The sequence below is a fragment of the Muscardinus avellanarius genome (assembly GCF_963383645.1).
Source record: "Muscardinus avellanarius genome assembly, chromosome: 12".
NCBI classification, from domain to species: Eukaryota; Metazoa; Chordata; class Mammalia; order Rodentia; family Gliridae; genus Muscardinus; species Muscardinus avellanarius.
In genome coordinates, this window is record NC_137798.1 from 25,213,548 (window position 1) to 25,238,685 (window position 25,138).

At 44.7% G+C, this 25,138-nt stretch overlaps 2 protein-coding genes across 3 annotated transcripts in view; one reads left to right on the top strand and one right to left on the bottom strand.

Moving 5' to 3' along the window:
• Positions 1 to 901: 901 nt before the first annotated feature.
• PARP2 (poly(ADP-ribose) polymerase 2) lies at positions 902 to 11,742 on the top strand (the record flags this gene model as incomplete). 2 transcript variants are annotated; one of them, XM_080706828.1, is made up of 16 exons in its annotated part: positions 902 to 944; positions 2,548 to 2,716; positions 2,966 to 3,059; positions 3,882 to 3,932; positions 5,255 to 5,351; positions 5,761 to 5,836; positions 6,668 to 6,770; positions 8,171 to 8,333; positions 8,590 to 8,728; positions 9,539 to 9,602; positions 9,683 to 9,817; positions 10,080 to 10,207; positions 10,353 to 10,452; positions 10,804 to 10,902; positions 11,329 to 11,453; positions 11,583 to 11,742. In XM_080706828.1, the coding sequence occupies 16 exons, from the start codon at positions 902 to 904 to the stop codon at positions 11,740 to 11,742; spliced, it is 1,746 nt and encodes a 581-aa protein (XP_080562954.1). The 2 variants fall into 2 exon arrangements, with proteins under 2 accessions (XP_080562954.1, XP_080562955.1); XM_080706829.1 differs by having other exon boundaries at positions 2,548 to 2,700; positions 2,989 to 3,059.
• Positions 11,743 to 14,106: 2,364 nt separating this feature from the next.
• Positions 14,107 to 25,138, bottom strand: part of TEP1 (telomerase associated protein 1) — a gene marked incomplete at both ends in the record, with an annotated part of 59,211 nt that continues 48,179 nt past the window's right edge. The window contains 18 exons of the mRNA XM_080707069.1: positions 14,107 to 14,229; positions 14,448 to 14,552; positions 14,644 to 14,861; positions 14,966 to 15,071; positions 17,697 to 17,793; positions 18,166 to 18,306; positions 18,860 to 18,984; positions 19,146 to 19,282; positions 19,587 to 19,719; positions 19,885 to 19,961; positions 20,051 to 20,183; positions 20,535 to 20,642; positions 22,168 to 22,281; positions 22,509 to 22,669; positions 23,652 to 23,864; positions 23,957 to 24,110; positions 24,610 to 24,822; positions 24,943 to 25,098. Coding sequence (XP_080563195.1) covers positions 14,107 to 14,229; positions 14,448 to 14,552; positions 14,644 to 14,861; positions 14,966 to 15,071; positions 17,697 to 17,793; positions 18,166 to 18,306; positions 18,860 to 18,984; positions 19,146 to 19,282; positions 19,587 to 19,719; positions 19,885 to 19,961; positions 20,051 to 20,183; positions 20,535 to 20,642; positions 22,168 to 22,281; positions 22,509 to 22,669; positions 23,652 to 23,864; positions 23,957 to 24,110; positions 24,610 to 24,822; positions 24,943 to 25,098 — 2,514 coding nt within the window. The remainder of the gene's footprint in view (positions 14,230 to 14,447; positions 14,553 to 14,643; positions 14,862 to 14,965; positions 15,072 to 17,696; positions 17,794 to 18,165; positions 18,307 to 18,859; positions 18,985 to 19,145; positions 19,283 to 19,586; positions 19,720 to 19,884; positions 19,962 to 20,050; positions 20,184 to 20,534; positions 20,643 to 22,167; positions 22,282 to 22,508; positions 22,670 to 23,651; positions 23,865 to 23,956; positions 24,111 to 24,609; positions 24,823 to 24,942; positions 25,099 to 25,138) is intronic.

Genomic DNA, 25,138 nt, shown 5'->3' on the forward strand with positions numbered 1-25,138 from the left:
CTCTCTCTCTCTTTTTCAGCACTGGGGGGTGGAACCCAGGTGCATTTTTACCGCCGAGCGACACCCCCAGGCCTGTTCTTATTCTTTATTTTTGATTTTTTTTTTTTTAAACTTGCAAAGGGCTCGTTAAACTGAGGCTGTCGGAGAACCGCGATTCTCCTTTCTCAGCCTCCCAGATGCTGGGATGACAAGCGCCCGGCTCAGTCTTGGTTCTCCAGGTTAGGGCTCCTCATCATGACCCCCCTATCCCATGATTTTTGTGCAGCCGGGCAACCGGGAGGCGGTGCTCTAATTTTACTAGGTCCCAGACGACTTTGGCCAGGCATTCCTGAGACTTTCTGGCAACTAAGAAAAGGAGCTAAAAGTGGACGGGGGAGAGTAGTCTGAATTGGGTTATGAGGCCCTGCGGTGCCTCACCTCAGCCATTGAACTCACTCTGCCGGCCGTGAGTCTGTTCCAAGCCCCGGCGAGGGAGGCATCCGCCGGGGGCCGGGGGGCGGCGGCCCGGCTTCTCCTGCCCAGTCTGCCCTCGCGCGGAGCCCCGCTCTCTGGGAACTCACCTCCCCGCGCTCGGGGAGGGCCCTGTTAGGGCCGCTGCTGGCCCCAGTCTCAGACCTTCCCAAGGGACACGGGGAGTGACGCGGCGCACTCAGCTCGTAGCCCCACCGATGAGCTTCCCTCCGCCCTACGTGAAAGCCGGCTGCCGGGCAGCCCTTATAAGGCTCTCGTACCTAGAGACATTTCCAGATCATGGTGACTACCCATAACGCACAGCGACATGCAAATTTCATGTAAAGCGCCTCCCTCTGCTCCTCCCACGCCTCTGTCGAGCCACAGCGTTCCCGCCACAGCGTTCCCGCGGTCCCCGCGAGCGGGTGGATGACGTCAGCACCTGGACGCCATGGCGGCGCGGCGGCGGGGAAGCCGGGGCGGCCGGGCGCGAGGTTCGGAGCGCTTTGGGGCAGGTGGGGGTTGTGGAATGCCGGGGTCCGGAAATCGGAAAAACAACTGCGCCCTCTCTTCTAGCACCTCCCTCACCCACCTCCCCAGGGGCTGCACTTGGCTCCCAACCTACTTTTACGCCGTAAACTTTTAATATAATGAGTAAAGGTTTATTCAGCTCGTGATACTCCTAGGCTTCTTAAATTGTGTTTTTCATATTATGGTTCTTTAACCCAAACAGGAGGTAGAACTGTTAATACTGAATGGCACACAATTAAAATTGTGAGGTGCCTCATCATTTTATGCACCACTAAGTAAGCCTAAGCGCTTCTAATTAAGCCGTGATTCATTACTAATAATATGCCAGCCATTGCAAGATGCAGCCCAGTTTCAGAGAGAAGTAAAACTTGAAGAATTAGATACCACTGTTCTCTGGATTTAGAGCAGTTGAGGTACAAACAGATCGAAAAACTTTCCCCCATGGTTTCACAGCTAGAAGCAGAGCTGGGCTCTCACCTAGGCCAGACCCTAAAGTTTGAAAATAACTTTAACTCATACTACCTCAGGTAGTTTAACAGTAGGAATTTGAAGAGGGAGATGAAATTGTACATAATGGAACAAAAGAGATAAACAGACTAAAGAGACTTATATGTCAGTCCCTAGTGACTCCCTTTATTTTATTTGGCTGGAATAGGAATTTAGGAAAGATTATTCAGATCCTTAACAGTCCTGTGTCCGTTGTTAGGTTTTTTTGGAAACTTACAAACTTTTCTTTTTTTTTCTTTTTTTTTTTTAGTATTATGGGTTGAACCCTGGAGCCCTCTGAGCAATACCCCAGCTTTATTTATTTATTTATTCATTTGTTTATGTATTTATTTTGCAGTGCTGAGAATGGAACCCAGGAGCATTCTACCTTCGAACTACATCCCAAGCCCAATTTTTTAGTATTTATTTTGAAACAAAGGCTCACTGAGTTCTGGAGGGCACAAGTAGCTGAGGCTGTCCCCGATGGGTGATCCTCCTGTCCCAGCCTCCCAAGTACTGAGTTTACAAGCATGCGCCACCATGCCAGACTTGTTTTTTATGTTGAAACAGGGTCTTGCTAAGTTGCTGGAACTGTCCTCGAACCTGTGATTCTTCTTTCTCAGCTTCCCAAGTACCTGGGATTATAGGCATGCACAACCATGCACTCCCATGCCCCACCCAAACCATCTTAAGTCATTTCTTTTTTTTTTCCCCTGTACTGGGGATGGAACCCAGAATCACTGTACCTCCAAGCTACATCCCCCAGCCCTATTTTTTAGTCTTTTTATCTGTTTTTTTTTTTAATTTTTTATTTTATTTATTTATTTATTTTGTGGTACTGGGGATAGAACCCAGGGGCATTCTGCCTCCGAGTTACACCCCAAACCTATTTTCCAGGCTTTTTTATTTTTGAAACAGGGTCTCACTGAGTTGCAAAGGGCCTCACTAAGTAGCTGATCCTCCAGTCTCAGCCTCCTAAATGCTGGGATTACAAGAAGTTTTGTTTTTGTTTCCAACATAGGACCAAATTCACTCTGTGCTCACTTTTTCTTGTTTACTCGTTTTCTTGCCCTTCCGTAGCATCAAATGAAACCAAGAGAATGAATAATGGTAATACAGCAACAGAAGACTCTCCTGCCAAAAAAATTCGAAGATGCCAGGCATTGGGAGTGAAAAAGGAGCCTGCAGCTAGAGGAAAGGCTGCTAAGGATGGGATAGAAGACAAACAAGGTAGTAGGCCAGGGAGAATATAGGCGGCAAGTAGGTCTCTGGGAGGGGTGGGAGTGATGTCTTATTCTTTCAACTCATATTTTTTCCTTCCTTGATGATATAATTAATTGATTTCTCTATCCTTCGGGCATACCACAGTACTAATCTACCTTATTGAATCGTCATTTTTATGTATTTGAGATGGATTGAGACTAAGATTGTTTAGGAATGTCAAAGTTAATTATGATTGGTTTCTAACTATCACATCTACTTTTGATTCCCATATCAGTAATGGTATTTTTCTTTCCCCAGAATCTGTGAAGGCCTTGCTGATAAAGGGAAAAGCTCCTGTGGATCCAGAGTGTACAGACAAGGTGGGAAAGGTAAGAGACTCTGAGACCAATCCTTAGTTCATTGATTTCTCAGAGAATAGTATTTTGTTATTGTTGTTGTTGTTGTTTTTGTTGTTGTTATTAGGATTCCTGTCTGAGTATTGCTAGGATTTATTTTAGGAATTATCTGAAATTTCTCTAGTGAGTTTCTCCAAGGCTGAGAGGTAGGAGTGGGTAGGGTTTGGAAATAATAATCAGGGTGTTACTATGGCTACTTTTGAGAGTTGCCATCAGCCTTCCACGCTTCATTCTCTTTCAACCAGAAAATGATATCATTGTTAAGGAGAACCGTCTTCAAATGAGACACTGCCCTGGAATAGCAAGTGTTATTGATGATTAGGAAAATATTTGAAAAATACAGAAGAAAAGCTGCTGTGGGATTTTGTTTTTAAGTTGGAATTGTTTGTGTTTCTGTAATTAGAAAAAGGTAACATGTCTTCATTATGGTAATGACAAGCTATATGTAGAAAAAATATTTGGCCGGGCGTGGTGGTGCACACTTGTAATCCCTGCGCTTGGGAGGCGGAGACAGGAAGATCGCACAGGTTCGAAGCCAGCTGTGCTGGCTTGAGAGACCCTGTTTCCAAATCAAAAAGTATAAAAATAGGTCTGGGAGTGTAACCCGGAGGTAGAAGGGTTTCCAGGAACCCCAGTACCACCAAAAAAAAAAAAAAAAAGAAAGAAAAAATATTTGCATTATTTTTCCCCTGGAAGATAGATGTTCATGGTTCTGGGGAGTGAACCTTGAAGCATAATAAAATCTAAAGCTCCACAGGGCGAAGAGTATAATAATATCATTCTCTTTCTCTCTAGGCTCATGTGTACTGTGAAGGAAATGATGTCTATGATGTCATGCTAAATCAAGTAAGAGGAGAAGCCATTCTATTTATGGGAATTTCTTTTTTATAATTATCGATGACAGCACCTCAATGCACAGAAGTCCCTTTATTAACCAGTAGTTAAACTTGTAGGTATTTAGCCCCATCACAGTCCATCAGGCAGTAAAGTCTACTATGAGAAGATCTATTTGCAAACTTTAGGTTTTTTTATTGAATCAGTAAACTGTTGGTATTCTTTTGCACATTTTCTAAGAGATTTTTTGTTTGTTTTACTGGCTTCAGGAAACTTTATATAATGTGGAAAGTAGCTTTTTGTTTGTAACATACATTGTTTAATATGTTTTCCAAATTTGTCATTTGCATTTCTACTTATAGAGTCTTTGTCCATATTAAAGTTTTAAATTTATAGGTAAATATTTTAGCTTTTAACTAAACTTTCTGTCTTTTTGTGACTTAGATAATCTATTCATTTGGTTAATATATATTTCCTAGATATCACTTTATACTTGACTTTATGGATTTAACATATAATTTTAGTAGCTGACTCCTTTTTTACTACTGCTGCCACCTAAAATATCATAAGCAAACAGAAAATATCTTAAGGTCTCTTTTATTCTAACATCCAGTGACTTTATAATGTCACCAGGCAGAAAGTAAAGGTAGAAAAAGGGCAGTGTGTTGATAACGCACAAGCTCAGCCTCCTGGCTGCTGTGCCTTATCATGGACCACTGTCTCTTCATGCTGAGTGAGTTGCTTACAAATACCTTTTTTTAGATATTAGTCATATCTAAACAACTCCAAGTCAAGGTCAGGTGAAGGATGAGACAAATGTAGCAGTGGATTCTGCATATCCTTTGTCCCCTGACAACATTGTCATGATCTCAGCTCACTGTCAGATTTCTACAGCTGACAAACTACAGCTCTAAGAATTATCAAAGAGTTCAAAACTGAGCTAAACAATCATAATAGTTAGAGACCTGTGGAGCAGCAGAATTGATTTTATTTGGAAAATAATTATTGGAAGTAGATTAGGAGTTGGAAAACACAGATGACCTACGGAGGAATCTGAAGCAGGAAAAACCAATCGGTGTAGGACATTAAGGTCAGGTAGAGTTTTAGGAAGCTTCCAGGCTCCAACATTAATTCCTAAAAATCTAAAGTTAATAAATAAACCCTCTTCTTTCATTATATCCTTTCTCATACAGGAATTTTTTTTCTTCACTCTTTGCTATTCTTTTCTCAATGGAAATTACTGGTAATGTGACCAAGAAAGAGATGTTGTTTTATATGACTTACATTTGCAAAACTGTCTCCTTTGATGTTCATTATTCTCTCATTCATCATAGACCAATGTCCAGTTCAACAACAACAAGTACTATCTTATTCAGTTGTTAGAAGATGATGCCCAGAGGAACTTCAGTGTTTGGATGAGATGGGGCCGAGGTAATGACTTTTGTCATAGATTTTATGAGTTGTCATTCAGAAAGCCAGAAGCAGTGTAGGATAGGAGTGGCTGAGTTTAAACTGGGTAAATAGGGGGTCTGAGATTAGGGAGGGGACTAGGAGTCAAATTAGGCTTCTTCAAATTGGAAAGCAGTAGACATCCTTGTTGGGAAGATCCCATTAGAAAAACTAAGAGCAGCCCTTTGAGGCTGAGCACCATCCTGGGATTGGACTGCTAGAACTGCTTGTAGTCCATGGCAGTAAGTGGGTAACTTATATCAACATGATCAGTTCCCCAGTTCCTTTCACCTTTCCCTTCTCCTTTTTCCTATGCTTTTGTCAGATGTAATCAGAGAAACCTTAGAGAACTGGCTTATTACTATTCTTATACGTGGCATTTACTTTGCAGTTGGGAAAGTGGGGCAACACAGCTTGGTGGCTTGTTCAGGCAACCTCCAAAAGGCCAAGGAAATCTTTCAGAAGAAGTGAGTGCTAAGAAATGAGTTCTAAAAAATACCCTTCTTCTTCTTCTTGATCTATCTTCTTTTTAAAAAAAAATTAAGTATGAGCTGGATATTGTTGGAGCACGCCTGTAATCCCAGTACTTGGTAGACTGAGACAGGGGGATCAGCAGGTTCAAGGACAGCCTCAGCCTGTTTCAAAGCAAAAAATAAAAATGATTGGGGGTGTAGGTTAGAGCTAGAATGCCCCTGGGTTCAACCCTCAGTACCACAAAAAAAAACCCTCAGTAGGATATGGCCTAATGTTCTTTCCATTCTGACAGTCTATGATTAGAGCACTAAATCACATCCCTGATTAGTGATTAAATCAACCTAGAACTTTGAAACTGATGAAAAGAAGAAGAATCTAGTATATATAACAGACAACAAATAAACTTAGGAAATTTTGGAAAAAGTAGAGACCATCATAGGGTAGAGAATATCCAGTTGGAGATTTTAAAACCTTTACTATAATATGGATGAAGCACTTTTAGGACTCTTTGAGAACAAGTTTAGGGAAAGGCATTGGGTAGATCTCTTGTTTAAAATCTCAGTAGTTTTAATAGTGTTTGGGGACCTTTGGGAATGCAAGGATTTTCTTTTCTTTTTTTTTTTTTTTTTGTCTGTTTAATTTCTTTGTTTCAGAGTTTTTATATTCTCTTTAGAATTCAGGATTATGAAAAACAGATTTGTAAAGGAGCTCTTTGAGTGGAAATAAAATTTTTGGATATTTCCTATCTAAGGAAATAGTTTAAAATCCATCCCTAGTAGTAAGCCTTTATTTATAAGGTTTTCTTACCACCTTATACTCCACAGGTTTCTTGACAAAACAAAAAACAATTGGGAGGATCGTGAGAAGTTTGAGAAGGTCCCTGGAAAGTATGATATGCTGCAGATGGACTATGCCACCAATACTCAGGTAGCCTCTGAGATAACCACCTCTTATACAAAGGGTAAAATCCAACAGGATGGCCGGGCGTGGTGGCGCACGCTTGTAATCCCCGCGCTTGGGAGGCAGAGACAGGAGGATCGCGCAGGTTCGAAGCCAGCCGCGCGCGCTGGCTTAGGAGACCCTGTTTCCAAATAAAAATGTAAAAATAGGTCTGGGAGTGTAGCCCGGAGGTAGAAGGGCTTCCAGGAACCCCAGTACCACCAAAAAAAAAAAAAAAAAAAAATCCAACAGGATAGCTTAGGTCAGCCCAAGGTCTGAAAAGGTCCAAATATCTTGGGCCATTGTTACTTGTCACCTCAGGGAGAAGCATCAAGCATCTTACTAATATCAAAAAGGTAGAAAGAATGAGGCTAGAATGTACCTATCTAATCTCTGTTATTTACTGTGATTCTTATGAAAACTGAATCTCTACTTCTAGAAGTTTAATGTCATGAATGAAAAGAGTGGTAAATGATCTAACCATGAAAACTACCTTTAATATTATCTTAAATTTCTATTTCTGTAACAAATATTTCTGTAAAGGAATTAATTTTGACAAACTGAGATGCACCAGGATGTTGCAAATTGTTACATATCTTGAAAAAGGGGTGTTAATTGTACGAAGATCAGAAAGCCAGGTGTAGTGGTATACACCTGTTACCCCAGCTATCCAGGAGGCTAAGGATCACAAGTTTGAGGATAGCCTAGGAAATTAGTGGGATCCTGTCTCAAAATAAAATGGCTGGGGATGTAGCCCAGTGATAAATTCCCTCACAATGGTTCTATATCTCACCTTCTCAGCCTTTGGAAGACATTAAATTGCCATTACGCTGAGGAAGACAACTCCAAGGCATGCATGAGGCTGTGGGTTGAATCCCCAGTACCACAGAAAAAAAATCCAGAGGATTTGAAATATGATAGCTATCTTTACATACATAGTGACCATTGGGGGACCTTTTAGATGTACTGTGAGTGTTGAGTACTCTGAGTGGGAGATAGAACAGCACTCAGAAGAAGTCACATTGAGTAATTTTTTTAATAGTGGAATGTACCTGTATTCAAGCAGAAGGTAAGTGAGGTTTACTCTGTAGAATTCCCCTTGCAAGCCGGGCGTGGTGGCCCACACTTTATAATCCCAGCATTCAGGAGGCTGAGACCAGAGGATCGCGGTTTGCAGACAGCCTCAGCTACTTAGTGAAGCCCTCTGCAACTCAGTGAGACCCGGTTTCAAAATAAAGAATAAAAAAAGAATAGGGCAGTGGGTATAGCTCGGAGGCCAAATGCCCCTGGGTTCCACCTCCAGACCTGCAAAAAAAAAAAAAAAGAATTCTCCTTGCATGGTCTTAAAGTAGATCCTTTCAGATTTTTGATTGTTTACTTTGCTATAGGATGAAAATGAAACAAAACAAGAGGAATCTCTTAAAGCCCCCTTGAAGCCAGAATCACAGCTAGATCTTCGGGTCCAAGAGCTGATAAAGTTGATCTGCAATGTCCAGACCATGGAAGAGATGATGATTGAAATGAAGTATGACACCAAAAAAGCCCCACTTGGTAGAGCGTCAGATTCTGTTCTCTATTCCCTCTTAATATCTCCTGAATCTTTTAATGGGATATTTTATCACTATCATGATTTAAAGCTAGCTGACAGTACTGAATGACAAAAAGAAGATTGGGGGTGAGAGGTTATGGGTTTGGGGGAGAAACTGTTCTGAAAGTTGAGAGGTCATAGTCCCTGTGGGCAGGGTTATAAGCATTGCTTATAGGATGGGACCCTAGTTCAGAGTCTGATTTCTGGCTGGGCTTACAGGGAAGCTGACAGTAGCACAGATCAAGGCAGGTTACCAGTCTCTTAAGAAGATCGAGGATTGTATCCGGGCTGGCCAGCACGGACGAGCGCTCCTGGAAGCATGCAATGAATTCTACACCAGGATCCCACACGATTTTGGGTAAGACCTGTGCTATTATTTCACTTTGCTCTTCTACCCACCTATATTACCTGAAACATTTAGCAGCAACTACAGTCCTTTTAATCTTCTGTTCCTAAAGAAATTATTCTAAATAGATACAGAGCCAAAATGATTTGAAGATAACATAGTTGTTAGCTAATTTATAAATATGGGGTACAATCTCCTGGCGTAATAACAGCCATAATCTCTGACCAAGTGGAAGTTACTAACTCAACAGAGAATAGGTCTGACTGTCCAACCACTAAGCAAAACACGTTTAGGCATATCATCCCTTTTTTCTTAGGGTGACTAACCATACTAGCACCATTTCTGTGAACTCAAATGATACTAGATACATAAAATACATTTTTATCTTTGTTTATTCTTTATTCTGATTTTCATTCTATTTCTATTCCTTCTATTGCTTTTTAGAACCCTGTGACTTACAAATAACACTGAGTAGTTAACAGGTCTACTTCTGCCTATGCTTCTAGACAACACTATATCCAAAGTATTCCTTATTGATGTCAGTGTGTTGTGGCTTATTTTTTAAAGGATCCCATAAAATTTCAACTGTAGTCCCAAATGTGAAAATTTATGTAGTTTATTTATCCTAATCAGTATATACTTAATATCCTTTTATATGTTTAGAAGGTAAAGTCTTTTTATGAGGCTCTCTCTTTATAATAGAAACCCCCAGTTTCTAAGATCCATTTTCTAAAGGAACTATTTTTAGCTTGCTATTTTTTAGTCACAGTGCCTTTTAGCCACAAATAGAAAGCTCATTATGGATTTTATCTCTGTCCTTAGACTCCGTACCCCTCCACTAATCCGGACAGAGAAAGAACTGTCAGAGAAAGTACAGCTGCTAGAGGTGAGGTGTATATGGATTGGAAAGTAGTAAATCTCTTATCCCAGGTTCTCTCAAAATGATTCTATATCTCATCCTCTCAGGCTTTGGGAGACATTGAAATTGCCATTAAGCTGGTGAAGACAGAACTCCAAAGCCTAGAACACCCATTGGACCAACACTATAGAAAACTACGCTGTGCCTTGCGCCCTCTAGACCATGAAAGTTATGAGTTCAAAGTAAGAAAAGTGGCATTATGCTCGAAAGACCCACTCTTTCCATCCCATTACTCCCTGACTAATTCTGGTTAAAAGTACACTCTCAAATAAGACACAATTTCTGTTTACTAGGAATTGGGGGAGGTAGACCTCTAAATGCCTTATAAGAGCATTTGGGAACTGAAAGTACTGCCAAGTTATACCAAAAGCCCCAGCTTCTTTATTTCAGCCCAACCTCTCTTGTAGAGTCAACACCAGCCATTTCTCTCATTCTTTTCCACAGGTGATTTCCCAGTACCTACAGTCTACTCATGCTCCCACACACAGTGACTACACCATGACACTGCTGGATGTCTTTGAGGTAGAGAAAGAGGGTGAGAAAGAAGCCTTCAGAGAAGACCTTCATAACAGGTGTCTGTCTAGGTTTGGGAAGACATTTCCTTGGCTGAAGTACAGCTAAGGAACTTGGAGGGTGGCAGAGGCAGTTCTTAGCTTTTTATGTTAATGGCCTGTGTTTGCAGGAGAGCATCAAAGTATAATAATGACTTTTTCTTAGGATGCTTCTGTGGCATGGTTCCAGACTGAGTAACTGGGTGGGAATTCTGAGCCATGGACTTCGAATTGCCCCACCAGAAGCTCCCATCACAGGTTACATGGTGAGTAGAAAGTGAACTCTGGAAGGAACACAAGGGTGAAAGGACATGGTAATGTTCTCCATCCTCTGCCTGCTTTTTTTCTAGATTCGAATTAGGTGGTACTCCTCCCCAAGAATTAAACCAGCTCACAGATAACATGGTCATCTCTTACCATGTTCCTCTTCCTTTAAATTCCAAAAAATATTTGTTCATTTTTTCCAGAAGGCAGATATTCACAAGTGTTTCTACCTCTCTAGAACAGAATTGTGAAGTGTAATGGAATAGGCTCTATATTGTGTTTAAGAGAATGGAAAAACAGTTCAGTGATATGGGTTCTAGCAGCTGACCTTGGTCTGTCTTTTTGTATTTCAGTTTGGAAAAGGAATCTATTTTGCTGACATGTCTTCCAAGAGTGCCAATTACTGTTTTGCCTCTCGCCTAAATAACACAGGACTGCTGCTTTTATCAGAGGTGAGACAGAAACATACCCATCATCTCTAGTTTGTTTGGTTTGGGTTTTGGGCTTTGGTACTGGGGGTTAAACCCAGGAGCATTTTATCTTTAAGCTACACCCCCAGCCCTTTTTGTTTTATGAAACCACACCTCTACAGAGTTGCGGAGGGTCTCACTAAGTTGTTGAGGCTGCTCTCAAACCTCCTATCTCAGCTTCTCAAGTATTGGGATTATAGATGTGCCCCACTAAATCTGGAAAGTTTGTTATTCTTATTTTTTTCAGTAAGAAAAGCTTGACTTGAGAGGAACCAAGTAGAATTTCTGTTGCATTAGATTCCTCTGCTGGAGTAAAAGAAGAAAATTCAAGTGGGATTTTTCTGCTTGGCTTAAGAGCCACCTAATTCTCAATAGCATATAGGTATTCAAAGATCTTTTGTTTTGCAGGTAGCTCTAGGTCAATGTAATGAGCTCCTAGAAGCCAATCCTAAGGCAGAAGGATTACTTCAGGACAAACACAGCACCAAGGGATTGGGCAAGATGGCTCCCAGTCCTGCCCACTTCATCACTCTGTAAGTACTCAGAACCAAGACCAGAAGACTTCTTTGGGACAGATCAGACTCTTTACTTTCTGCATTTCAGCTTCTAAACCAAAGGCTAAACCAAAGGCTAAAGTTGACATATTTTCTTCTACTTGGCAGGAATGGAAGTACAGTGCCTTTAGGCCCAGCAAGTGACACAGGAATTCTGAATCCAGAAGGTTATACCCTCAACTACAATGAGTTTATTGTCTATAACCCCAACCAGGTCCGTATGCGATATCTCCTAAAGGTTCAATTTAATTTTCTGCAGCTGTGGTGAATGTTGTTAAAACAGAGGAACAGTAAGCAAGAAAATGAATAGGATTGTGCTTTTGAACTTCTTGATATTTTATATAATAAAAAATGTATAAACCTGCCACTGGATTCTCTGGGCTTTCCTTCTCTAAACACATACTTCTGACATTAATAATTTTCATTTCCAGGACAAGAAGCACCCACTGCTCTGTGTGTCTAAGAGGTAGCTTCAGGTTAGATTGCTCTGGATCCTGATACTTCACAACACTGAGGGAACTAAAGGGGCAATTGTTTTTCTCCTTTGACTCAATTCTGCCACTAGAGTATTTGTTGAGTATTATTATAGGAAGGATCATGACCCCAAAGACTGAGTTGTCCTTTTTTCCCATTCATCTTCTTGATTGCCTTTATCTAATCAACTGCAGACCAGATTTAACATCCTAGTCCATCAGATAGCCAAAAATTTGGGAAGCCCTTAGAAGAATGTCACTAAAAATAAATTTAGGGGAAAGGAGAGAAATAGGATGAATTTGTATGTATTCTGTTCCATCTAAGAAGTACTGTAGTCCAGATCAGGTCAAAGACTTCCTGATTATTTTTAAATACATGCAACAAATTTCCTTAAATAACAACAGTGACCTGATGCTTGCTTGCTTGTTTGTTTGTTTGTTTTGGGTGAAGGGAATTGAACTCAGGGCCTGGAACATGTTAATGACATGCTCAACCACTGAGCTATACCCTCACCATCTAATGAAGGTTGTTTACCTTTCCCCATCCTCATCCCTCTAGCTTCAGCTGGGGTGGTGTTTGTAACATGAAAGACAACTGTTGAGGAATGCTTGCGTCAGGTGGAAAGCCAGAAGACTCATTTGGCGTTGCCTTCAGTGCCCTGGCTTCCCACCTCTCATCTGGGCAGTTCTAAGAAAAGGACCGTTCTGTAAGGGACCTAGTGTTGTCGGGCGAGTACTGGGGATTGAACCCAGAGCCTCACACATTCTAGGCTTTACCACTGAGCTAAACCCCTGGCCATGTCCTGGTTCTTTCTAAGAGCCCTGATGTGCTGTTGACTCCTCTTCCCTCCCTCGATGACTTTCTCTTCCTCCAAGGGAGAGTTCTTCAGTCCTCTTCAAAGTGCTGGCTAACACCACTCTTTTCCTCTTCCTGGCGGGAACTGGGCCAGGAGGAACACAGGAATTCTAAAGCCCAGTCTCAGAGAGTACCTTGTAAAGATGTGGTTCACTTTCTTGTAGTTCTAGCAAGAATTAACGTTAAACCAGGAAAGAAACATGTTAGAACATAATTTTCCCTCTTGGTCTAACTCCACATGAGGACAGGCAGGACTACATTTAAGATTTCCTGACAACATAGAAGGGGAGGGAGGAGAGGAGTGGGGAGCAGAGTGAAATACAGAGGGAAACGCACCAAGCCATGTATGAATGTATCACTTTAAATTTTACTATGATGTGTAATTACAATGCACCAATCAGGTTTTAAAAATGCTAGGTATGCTGGCACACATCTGTGATCCCAGTACTTGGGAGGCCGAGCCAGGAGGTATTAAAGCTTTGAAGCCAACCTTAGCAACTTAGGCCCTCAGTAACGTGTGTGTGTGTGTGTGTGTGTGTGTGTGTGTGTGTTACTGGGGATGGAACCCAGGGGATTCTACCTCTGAGCTATACCCGCAGCCCTAGTTTTTAGTGTTTTTATTTTTGAAATGAGGTCTCACTGAGTTTCAGAGGGCCTTGTTAAATATCTCAGGCTATCTCCAAACCGCAATCCTCTGGTCTCAGCCTTCTGAATGCTGAGATTACAAGTGTGCACCACCACGCCCGGCTTAATTCTTTATTTTGAAACAGGGTCAGAGTTGCAAAGGGCCTCACTAAGTAGCTGAGATATCTGTAAACCTGGATCTTCCTCTCTCGGCCTCCCAAATGCTGGGGTTACAAGGGTGTGCCATTACACCTGGTTTCCTGTTTCAAGTTTTAAATAATAGAGCCGGGCATGGTGGTGCACGCTTGTAATCCCAGCATTCGGGAGGCTGAGACTTGGAGGGTTGCGGTTCGTGGACAGCCTCAGCTACTTAGGTCCTCTGAAACTTAGTGAGACCCGGTTTCAAAATAAAGAATAAAAAATAGGGCAGGGGGTGTAGCTCGGAGGTCGAATGCCCCTGGGTTCCATCCCCAGCCCTGCAAAAAAAAAAAAAAAAGGACTGGGGTGTAGCTCAGGGGTAGAATGCCCCTGGGTCCAATCCCCTGTGCCACATACATACATAAAATTTGCAGGGGGGAATATTTTTTCTGACACTTTATTTTCACTTTATTGAAAAAGCAGACAGTGGTGTCTTCAGGCTTTGCATCTCTAGCTCAAAGTCTTTCCAGTTGGTGCATTTTCATTCCCAGGACAGAAAGTATACGTTGCCCTGAGTGTCTCCCACAGCCAGGTGCAGGTTGGAGTTGGGCCCCAGCCAAGGTTCCAGGCAGCTCACTGCCCCTTCACATCGGAACAGGCCCAGCTAAAGGAGGAACAGAATGGAGGAGGTGAGGGCTACAACACTGGGCTCTACTTGCTAACTTACTCTTCTCTCAAATGAACACCTTTTATTTACAGGATTAAGTACAAGAAGGATTAAAGAGAATTTTAACGTTTTTGCCCTTCATTACCCTAAGTTCATTCTCTTGTAACAATCTCATCTGCCCCTTCTTGCACAGGCGTGCACATACACACACTTACCAGTTGCATAGTAGGTCTCTCCCACAGCTTAACATCTCTATCCTTCGAGGCTGTCACGAGCAGCCCGGGCAGCACGTGGAGGGCTGTGACAGGGCCGGCGTGAACCTGAAAAGGGAGTGTGTGGCACAGTGAGTCCTCAGGAAGGAAGCAGACCCAGAGCCTTCTCCCCTGCCCGTGGCCCTTCCCTCAAACTCACCTTTCTACACTGCCGTGTCTTTAGATATAAGTATTCTGGACAAATGCTGTCACTGAATTCCCAGCATACAGATGGCTCTGTCTGGGTTTCTGGAGGCTGGGTTTCGGGCATTTTTGCTTTTTCCTTCCAGATGTTCCCTGTGACCCATTCTCCTTCGCGGGTGCAACCAGCTAGGCTCCATAGCATCCCATCAGAGCTGGCACACAAGAATGAGGACTCTGCCATTTTAAGGGCAGGGTTAGAGCCAGGTGTCAGGCCTTGACATCCCATCAGCCTCCCCTAGGCATCTCTGGATTCCCTGTGTCCTCCCATTCACACTCACCAGATTCAGGTTTGGCCTGAGTTATTGAAATTGGGGTCCTACTAGGATCATTTAAATTCAAGTAGAAGTCTATGCCCTCTTCAAACTCTCCTGATTCCTTTTGCTTCTGTGGAAGGATAGGTAAGTTTGTTCAGCCTGCCCGTATCTTGTCAACGCAACAGTTTTCTGTTCAAGGATAGTCAGAACATTTTTTTTTTCTCAAAACTATAATACTGCCAGGCATGGTGGCACATGCCTGTAATTCCAGCCTCCCAAGGGAGGCTGAGACAGGAAGATGGCAGGTTTGAGGCCAGCCTCAACAATTTAGTGAGGTCCTCAGCAACTTAATAAAGCCCTGTTTCAAAATAAAAAAATAAGACTGAGGGTATATTTCAGAGGTAGGATGCTCTGGGGTCAATCCCCAGTACTTAAAAAAAAAAAAAACCCTATCATATAAAGCACACGAATCTTAGATGTACATCTCAAGGGATTTTTACACATGAATACATCCATGTAGTCAACCACACCCCCCCCCAGATCAAAATGTAGAACATTTCTGCTGGCATGGTAGTACATATCTGTAATCCCAGTATTTGGGAGGCTGAGACAGAAGGATCACTGGTTCAAGGCCAGCCTCAGCAAGTTAGTGAGACTGTGTTTCAAGATAAAGAATAAAATCAGCCGGACATGGTGGTGCACGCTTGTAATCCCAGCATTCGGAGACAGAGACCGGAGGATCGCAGTTTGCAGCCAGCCTCCGTTACTTAGCAGTGCCCTTTGCAACTCAGTGAGACCCTGTTTTAAAACTAAAAAGACTAAAAATAGGGCTTGGGGTGTAGCTCAGAGGTACAATGCGAGAGAGCTAGAGAGGAGAGGGAGAGAGGGAGGAGTAGAGCTTAGATGTAGAGTGTCTCTGGGTTCAATCCCCAGTATGTTAAAATATATATATATATATATATATGTAGAAATATTTCTGTCACCCCACAAGCTGCCCTCATGCCCTTCCCAGTCAATTCTAGGCCACCCCCAGAGCTAACGAAATTCTCACTTATGTCACTATAAATTAATCTTGCTTGCTCTTGAACTTGGTCTGAGTGCATTCATAGAGTACGGACTCCTCTGTGTCTGGCTCCTTTTGCCTAGGATATACTGGTGATAAATAATGTCTGTATTGTTCCACTCACCAACATTCAGTACTACATTTTTTTGCCACCATGTAGCATTCCATTGTATCAGTATTTCACAAATTATAGACTTTTAGGTTGTTTCAGTTATGATGAATAAAACTGCTATAAACATTCTTGTACCTGTCTTTTAGAGAACATGTGCATATATTTTTCTTAGATATATATTTAAAATCACTGGTCATGAATAGGCTTTAGCTGCTAACTTTAGTAGGTAGCATCAGGTCAGGATTTAATAAGCTTTCCAGGAACAAGGAACCTATCCTTAAAGAGAATATCTACTTTTGGCACACCATATCACTAAGTGTTGAAGACATATGAGGTAACTGCTAAATGTGATGACAGAGACAAGACGTAGTCCTTGTTCTTGAGGTGCTAATGCTCACAGTGCAAGACAAGAGAGGCATGACAAAATGCAATTGAGAAATCTAGAACCCAGGGCATGGTAGCATGGTGGCTCAGGCTTATAATCTCCATACTTGGGAGGCTGAGACAGGAGGATCACAGTTTGAAGGTCAGCCTGAGCAATTTAGTGAGACTATCGGCAATTTAGCAAGACTGTCCTAAAAATAAAAATAAGTAAAAATAAAAAGGGCTGGGGGTGTAGCTCAGAGGTACAGTGCCCCTGGGTTCAAGCCTTAGTACCCAAAACAACTAAAATTCTTAGGTTTGTACTTTTCTTAAAGAGTAGAATCCTTTTTTTTTGTACCAAGGAAAGCTTACACGGAAACCTAATATCCAATGCTCTAAATTAGAACTACTCTAGCTGAAGGAGGGTAAGGTGATTTGAATCCAACAGCCTTTCCCTTCCCCTAATCCTCCATGCTAGGCCTCGAGATTTAAAAACACTAGTCCTACTGGTGCTGGGGCCACTGGCCGGCATCAGAGCCTTCCGTGAGGTAAGGCCACTATTGAGGCCTCTGAGGCCGGGATCAGAGCCTGCCAAGGGGTTAGGCCGGTGCTGGGGCCTCCAAGGCCAGGATCGGAGCCAGCTGAGGGGTTAGGCCAGTGTCGGGGCCAGCGAGACCAGAATCGGGGCCTCCCACGAGGCAAGGCCACTGCTTGAGCCAGTGAGGTCTGGATCAGTCTACCGGGTGGCCAGGCCACTACTGGGGCCGTCAAGAGTGGGATCGGCACTTGCAATGCGGCATGCACAGAGAAATATCGCAGAAAATTAAAACCAGATGCTTCCCCTAATCAGCAAAAACTAGGAGAAAAGGGGCAACAGGAAGAGGTCGAGCTATAGAAAGGGCCCTATAGTGAAGCAACTAAGGTGACCAATCAGAGGGCATGGAATAGGGGAGGATGGAGCCTCTTTAAAACGCAGGAGGTACATAAACATATGTATCAAAGTTAATCACCAAACAAGCATGGGATGGAGGGAGGGGGAGGGAATGGGATGGGGAGTGGATGAGGGCTAATTGGATGATGTGTGCCTGTATATCCTCTCAAGTCTTGTATTCCAATGTGATGTATGATTACAATGCACCAATAAAAATAAATTAAATAAATAAAAACACTAGTCCTAGACAAACATCTGCTTTAACATGTACCCAAACAGGACTTACCAAGAAAGAAAGAGATCCAGAGTCTCCTAGCTGCAGGGAAAACACCCCATACTCCTGGTGTGTGGACAGTATCATAGGAGTTCCTGCATACTTGTTCCTGGTTTATAAAAAAGTAAGGGGCTAGCCGGGTGTGATGCGCACACTTGAAATCTCAGTACTTGGGAGGCTGAGACAGGAAGACTGCAGTTCTTGGACAGCTTCAGCTACTTAGTGAGGCCTTCTGCAACTTAATGAGACCTTGTTTCAAAATAAAAAAATTTTTTTAAAGGGTTTGGGATATAGCTGGGTTAGAATGCCCTTGGGCTCTATCCCCAGTACCACAAAAAAAAAAAAAAAAAAAAAAAAAAAAGCTGAGCCCGAGACTACCTCTCTAAGGCCCCAGTGTTTTGTTCTAAGTTAGATTCACCCTCAGGGTGAACACTACCCACTTTTTCTCCAACTCAGGAGAAAAGACCGTTTTGGATCTTACCATATCACAGAGGGAGCATCCCCCGGAATCATTTGTAGAAACTGCAAATCCGTGTTGACCATGATGAGGGAATAACCATCAGGGGCCAGGCAGAAACCTAGCAGGATGCCTACGTCCTGCAGAGCTCGGTTGAGGTGAAGACTATACTCAAAAAAAAAAAAAAAAAAAAAAAAAATGTACATGGACAGAGAAAAATCCTAGTTTAGTTAACCTCCCTCAATTTCCTATGGATTCCTCATTCGTGAAGTCTAAATCAAAACACATTACCTTTCCTGTGTATCTTGTTCCTTACTTTTACTTGTTTTTGTGGTGCAGAAGACAATATTATGTCTTCCCTGGGCTAGAACAACAGCTGATAAAGGCCCAGATAACTCCCCATTCTTCATACCCAACCTCAATATCAACTCTTTCCTACATTTTCTCAAATTCTGCAGCCCCAGGAGCTACTGTGGGCTTCCTTAATTAAAGAATAAAATTCATTCATATCGGGTTCACACTGCCTGGCCCAGAGCTTGGCTTCAAGTAGGCATTTGAGAATTATTCACTTAAATGGACATGATCAGGAGCAGAAAACAATTTCCTGCCCCATAGCATCTCTTGACCTAGTTCAGAAGCACAAATCGAGTTGTCTGAATAAAATCCCAGGTGTAAGGGGCAACTGTTCCTCTCTCATCCTCCCAGATGCCCGTTTCACCTGAATTTTCTGGATGTAGAATTCTTCTGTAGTTCCACTTGCCACTCGCTGATGTTTTCATCAGCGCTGAGAACATAGAAGGTGTGTGCCGAGGACCAGATGAGAGCACTGACCCGGCCTGGAGCCTGGTGTGCAGAACAAGTTCCAGTTTTTCAGTTCTGAAAAGCCAGGATTGTCCTTCTTTCCCCTCCCAGGCACACACGCCTCCTCTAACCCTGCCAGATACCATTCAACACGCAGCCAGGGCAGAATTCACATCAACCAAGAGCTAGGTTGCCTCACCGACCTGTGCTGTGGCCACAGCCTTAGCTTCCTGCCACAGGGTCAGCTCCCCATCTTGATTTCCAGACACTGCCACAGACCCATCTGGTGCCCAGGACACGGCAGTGATGGCTGCAGAACTCCTGGACACGTGTGTGGTATCTGGAGAAAAAAGAAAGCAATTCACTGGGACCCAGGCTACTTCTAGGTCAGAGAGCTGACATTATTCCCCCCACCCCAGGAACTGAACTAAGAGGTATTTTATCTCAAAACTGTACCCCCAGCCCTTTTTATTTTTTATTTTAAAACAGGATCTCGCTAAGTTGCTGAGAACCTGCTATTCCCCCCGTCTCAGCCACACAAGTGCTAGGATTAGAGGCATGTGCTGCCATGCCAGGATCCCTGGACCTTTGTCCCAGTAACACAGCCCACTTTCATGCCTTGCCTCTCTCCAGGCCTCACTCACCTGCCTCTTTAGGTACCTGCCAGAGCCGTACAGAACCATCCTCTGAGGTGGTGAGCAGGAGGCCTGAGGTCTCTGAGACAGCCGCTGCACTGACTGGGCCACTGTGTCCCTGCAGGGTGCAGGTTTGGCACACCTAGCAGGAAGGAATGCAGATGGACCATCGGAGGGTTGACCCAACAGCTGTTAAAGGTCCAGAAAACTCCTACTCATTCTTTATGCCCAACCTCAAACATCAGCAAAAGGTTACCCCACATGTGTTCTCCATCCTCCCCCCACCCCAGTTCTTCAGGGAACTCACCAAGAGTGGATACCACAACCGTGTGGCCCCGTCCAGTCCAACAGTCACCACTAGGAGCTCTGATCCAGGCTGTCCAGCTGATAAGACACAGAGATGGAGTCAGAAAATGGAAAGAGCAGGTGAGCAGGGATGAGGCGGCGGGGAAGAGGAGATGACATCTCACCACCTGGGCGGGGCTTCAGGGCAGCTGTGCAGTGGCTGATGGGTCCTGAGTGAGCAGGTATGCTGGTCAGCTCCACGCCCTGGTGGTCCCACGCTTTTAAGGTCCCATCCCGGCCCACGGACACCACGTGCTCCTCCTGCCCCCAAAGCCCAAGATCAGATCCGAGCCATACTGAGCAGGGCATAGGAAGTAGGACTCCAAGAGGTGAGGGCTGAGCATCAGGGACTCAGAAGGTGTCAAAGAGTGAGGAGAACTCAGGAACAGTGAGCTCAATGGCGCAGGACTGCAATTCTGCCATGATGTCCATGCAGTGTTTTTATGGTCCCCTCTCCATATCAACCCTCCGCCTCAACACTGCGATCAATCCCAAGTATCTCACTCTTTTTCACTCCTGCTTTGGGGACTAGATACCCAGTCCACCTGGGTATCTAGTCTCCTAAAGCCCCTGTACCCTCCCAGAGGCCCTGGCTCTCAATTGCCTTCTCACCACGGCCACCACGGCGCTCACGGCACTCTGATGGCCCAGGAACTGACCAAGCCGCTGTCCGGACTCTGGGTCCCAGAGTCCCACAGAGCCATCACTGGAGCAGGAGACCTGCAGGGGAGGAGTCAGAGGAATGGGATTGTCAGCATCCCTCCAGTCTCTCTGAATGTTCATAATGTGGAGAGGAGGGATGCACACCTTGCAATCAAGAGCACCAGCTCCCCTGGGTTCAAATCCTAGCTTCACCTTGTGATCTGGGACACAAAGCTATCAAAGACTTGGTTTTCTCAACTCTTCAGGGAAGATGATGATACAGCTATGGAGCTGGGTGCCTCTATACAAAGGATTATTACTCTGCTTGGTACACAGTGAGGGTATAATAATCATGATTGTTCTTGTTATTATCATAACATCAATGGCCAGGCATGGTAGTGCACGCTTGTAATCCCTGTGCTTGGGAGGCTGAGACAAGAGGATCGCACAGGTTCGAAGCCAGACTCAAGTACTTAGGGGGGCTCTCAGCAACTTAGTGAGACCCTATTTCCAAATAAAGTATAAAATAGGTCTGGGAGTATAGCCCAGAGATAGAAAAGCCCCTGGGTTCCTCTCCCAGTACCACCAAAAAAAAAAAAAAAAAAAACATAGCATCGATAAATCTAGATAAAGCTGGACTGCCAACGAGACTTCCTGCTGTCCAGAAGATAGGGAGGGGTGGGATAGACTAGATGAATCTATTCAAGTGATGTTCCTCCTCTCTCAGCTCTTTCTGAGAACAATGTGGGGACCCTATGCTGGGAAACTAGGCTTCACCAAGCCTGAATGTGTGGTTTAAAACTCGTTTTGAGCCTTAGAATCAAAGAAATCTTAACAGTACCTTTTACCTGCAGGGCCAGGGCATCCCAAACCCTGAAGAGATGGTAGCCCTAGAGCAATAGTACTGTGTTCTATTAAGAACATGGGCTTTCTCATCAGAATGTTTAATAGTTCAGCTTTATCATTGATATAACCTTGGAAATGTTTTTATTCTGAGTTCAGCATGTGTGTGTGTGTGTGTGTGTGTGTGTGTGTGTGTGTGTGTGTGTTTTACTCATGATTAAAATCAAGTGCACTCTACCACTAAGCTATATCACTATCTTTTTATTTGTGTTTTTGTTTGTGGTATTAGGGATAAACTCAAGTGTATTCTACTTCTAAACTACACTACCAGCCTTACTTTATTTTATTTATTTTTCTACATACAATCTACACCCCCAGCCCTATTTTATTTTTATTTTGAAACAGTCTCACTAGGTTGACGAGAGTCTCACTACTTGCTGAGACAGTCCTCAAACCTGCAATCCTCCTGTCTCAGCCTCTCAAGTACAGTGATTAGAGGCATAAGCCACCACACTTGGCTTATTTTTTTTTATTTTGAAACAGGGTTTTGCTAGGCTGCTAAGAGTCTCATTAAATTTACGAGGCTGGTTTTGAACCTGTGATCCTCCTATCTCAGCTTCCCCAGTAGTGGGATTACAGGTGTGTGCCACCTGACTTGACTGTTACTAAGGGGTGCTAGAAAAAGGGTGAACTGGAGAGTGTTGTCCCCCCGCCCTCCAGAGCCCTGCTGGGCTCTGCACCACCCCATCTCATCACTTACCAGTAGGTTGTCTGTGGTCCAAGCACAGCCAGTGACCCAGTCACGGTGACAGGCAGGAAGGGAGCAAATCAGAAGAGGGGCTTGGAGTGTCCTCACATCCCAGCAGAGGAGGCTCTGGATAAGTCCCAAGGAGAGGGAGCAGTCAAGACCACAGGAGGGAGGCAGGAACACCAGGGCCCCCACAGGCAAGATGTTTTAAGGAAAGAGGGAGTGAAGGAAGCACTCGTGGGCAGATCTGCTGGAGATTTTGCAGAACCGAAAGGCAAGAACAAGCAAAGGGAAATGGGCTGCTGAGGAACCCAGGAATCAGAGGGCTATGGGGCCATGGGCTTGCAGCTCACCCGATCCCTGCCCCCAGTGGCCAGGCGGCCTCCATCGGAGTTGAAGCTACAGCAGGTCACGGGGCCCTCGTGTCCCCGGAGCTCAGCACCACAGGGAAAGTCTTCTGCCTTGTGTGGCTGCGTCAGCAACTGCCTCGGCCACAGCCGCACCATGAAATCCTCTGCAGTGGAAATAGAGAGAGGGAGGATTCCTGAAGGAGGAAGGAAGCTGCTCCTGAGAGGCCTAACACAGGGGCAATCATGGGGGCTGAGGGCACAGCTGCCAGAGAGGAAAGCAGTGAGTCACGTAATGTGTGAGGCCCTGGGCGAGGGTCAGTCATCACAGAAATACAGCTCAGGCCAGGAATGCCGCTCCTTGTCTGTCTGTCAGTCTCTCTCTCTCTCCCTTTCTTTCTCTCTCTCTCTCTCTCTCTCTCTCTCTCTCTCTCTCTCTCTCTCTCTCTCTCTCTCTCTCTCTTTTTTGGTAACTGGGGATTGAATCCAGGGGCATTCCACCTTTGAGCTACACCCCCAGCCCTTTCTACTTTTTTATTTTGAAACAGGATTTTGCTAAGTTCCCAAAGCTGGCCTTGAACCTACAATTCTGTCTCAGCTTCCCAAGTCCTGGGATTGTGGGTGCTGTCTCTCTCTAACTTCCTCTGGCACTTCTCATGGCAGCTGCTCAAGACCTTTCCCCTTCTCAAAGGCCCAGTGTGATGTTCTGCTTGCTATCTGTGAGGGATCTCTCTCTCTCTCTCTCTCTCTCTCTCTCTCTCTCTCTCTCTCTCTCTCTCCCTCCCTCCCTCCCTCCCTCCCTCCCTCCCTCCCTCCCTCCTCCCTCCCTCCCTCCCTCTTTCTCTCTCTCTCTCTGAAACCCACCTATTCACACAGCAAAGTCTCCTACCAGATAGAAACATGAAGGGTTACTAGGAGTTAGGAAGCCCCAAGGAGGATTAAGGAGCAAGAAGAAACAGAGAGTATAATTATTATGAAAGATACATGTATTCAAAAGCACTGTGAAGGTTGCACGCACACAAAAATTGCCTAGATGTGTATATACAGATACACATATGTACATATAGTATAAACTGAAGGCAAGTGGAAAGTGTCAGTATATTTAGAAGGAATAATGATCTGGCAATCCTGCACACTGCTCAGTAGTACCTGAGGCAGAAGCCAGCAGCTCCTGGGAAGTGGCCAGTCCCAGAACTGGCTTCTGGTATCTGGACAAGAGCCAGAGGGACTGGAGAGAGCTTTTCTTGAGTGTCCAGCCCTGCAGGGACCCATCTTCTGCACCACTCACCAACACCTGGGGGCTTATCCAGGCCAGTGCAGATACTGCCACATCTAGCATTTGACACTGAGCCCCCTGGGCGCCTAGAGAATGAAAGAACAATTGGCAAAGTGCAGGGGAAGGGGCGCCCTCTCTTAGCAAAGGCATAAAAAACCATCCAGTTCCCCTTTTGTACCTGAAGAGATTCTATAGATCCTAATGCCATCTGCTCGGTACCCAACAGCAACCTGGTCACCATCTGGGCTTAGAGCCACAGAGAGGGCAGGAGACAGAGGAAGGGAGCCCAGACATCCCCAGGGCTGACCCAGAGACCCTGACCACACCTGAACCTGAAGACCAAGAAAAGGACTTAAAGGTACTCCGCCATCTGATCCTTCCCAACAGCTACAACCAGCCCCACTAGAGTCCCTCTTCCAGAGACTCCTTTCTTTCTTTCTTTCTTTCTTTCTTTCTTTCTTTCTTTCATTTTGTTCTTTTTGCTTTGTTTGTTTTTGTACTGGAGATTGAACCCAGGGACATTCCATCTCCAAGCTACACACCAGCCCTTTCTATTCAATCTTGAAACAGATTAAGCAACTTCTCACTAAGTTGCTGAAGCTGGCCTCGAACCTGCAGCCCTCCCATTGGAGACTCCCAAGTACTAGGATTACAAGTGTGTGCCACTCTGCTGGCTTCAGAGACTCTTCACGAGAACAGCTCATGCAAACACCACAGCCCTCTCCCTGCCGCGGCTGCCACCCAAGCTCCTCCTGTTCCCTCAACAAGGGTCCCCACCCTCACCCAAATATCCCCTCCTCTGAGTCCACCATAAGCCCGCTGTCCCCTGACCTTGCCGTCCTCTCCAGCTGTCAGCAGCTGGCATCCAGCACGCAGGAAATGCACAGCAGTGACAGAGCCGCAGTGGGCAGGGAAGGCGGCCAGCCGCATCCCCTCCTGCCAGGCCCACAGCTCCACCGTCCTGTCCAGCCGGCCAACAGCCACAACCCGCCCGGGCACGTTGAAGGCCAATGTAAGGACAGAGGCTCCTGGGGCCCCCAGTTCCTGCACCGGGGGGCAGAAGTGGAAACAAGCCCAAAATGACACAGAATACAGATGTCGTTTCCCAACTCCCACTCCTGAACACCTGTGTTTCCTCCCCAAGAGCTGCCTGGGGCATCTCACCTTGGTGACTTTGAGTCCATCCACCTGGAAGAAGCTGACGTTGCCAGCCCAGCTGCCTGTGGCTACTACCTTCCCCTCGGGGTGGAAGGCAATGCAGTTCAGGGACTTTGGACAGGTGTGCTCGAAGGCCAGCTGCCCACGGACTGTGTCCCACAGCTGGAGGAGAGAGGACCGAAGTCAGAGTGCTGAATACAGA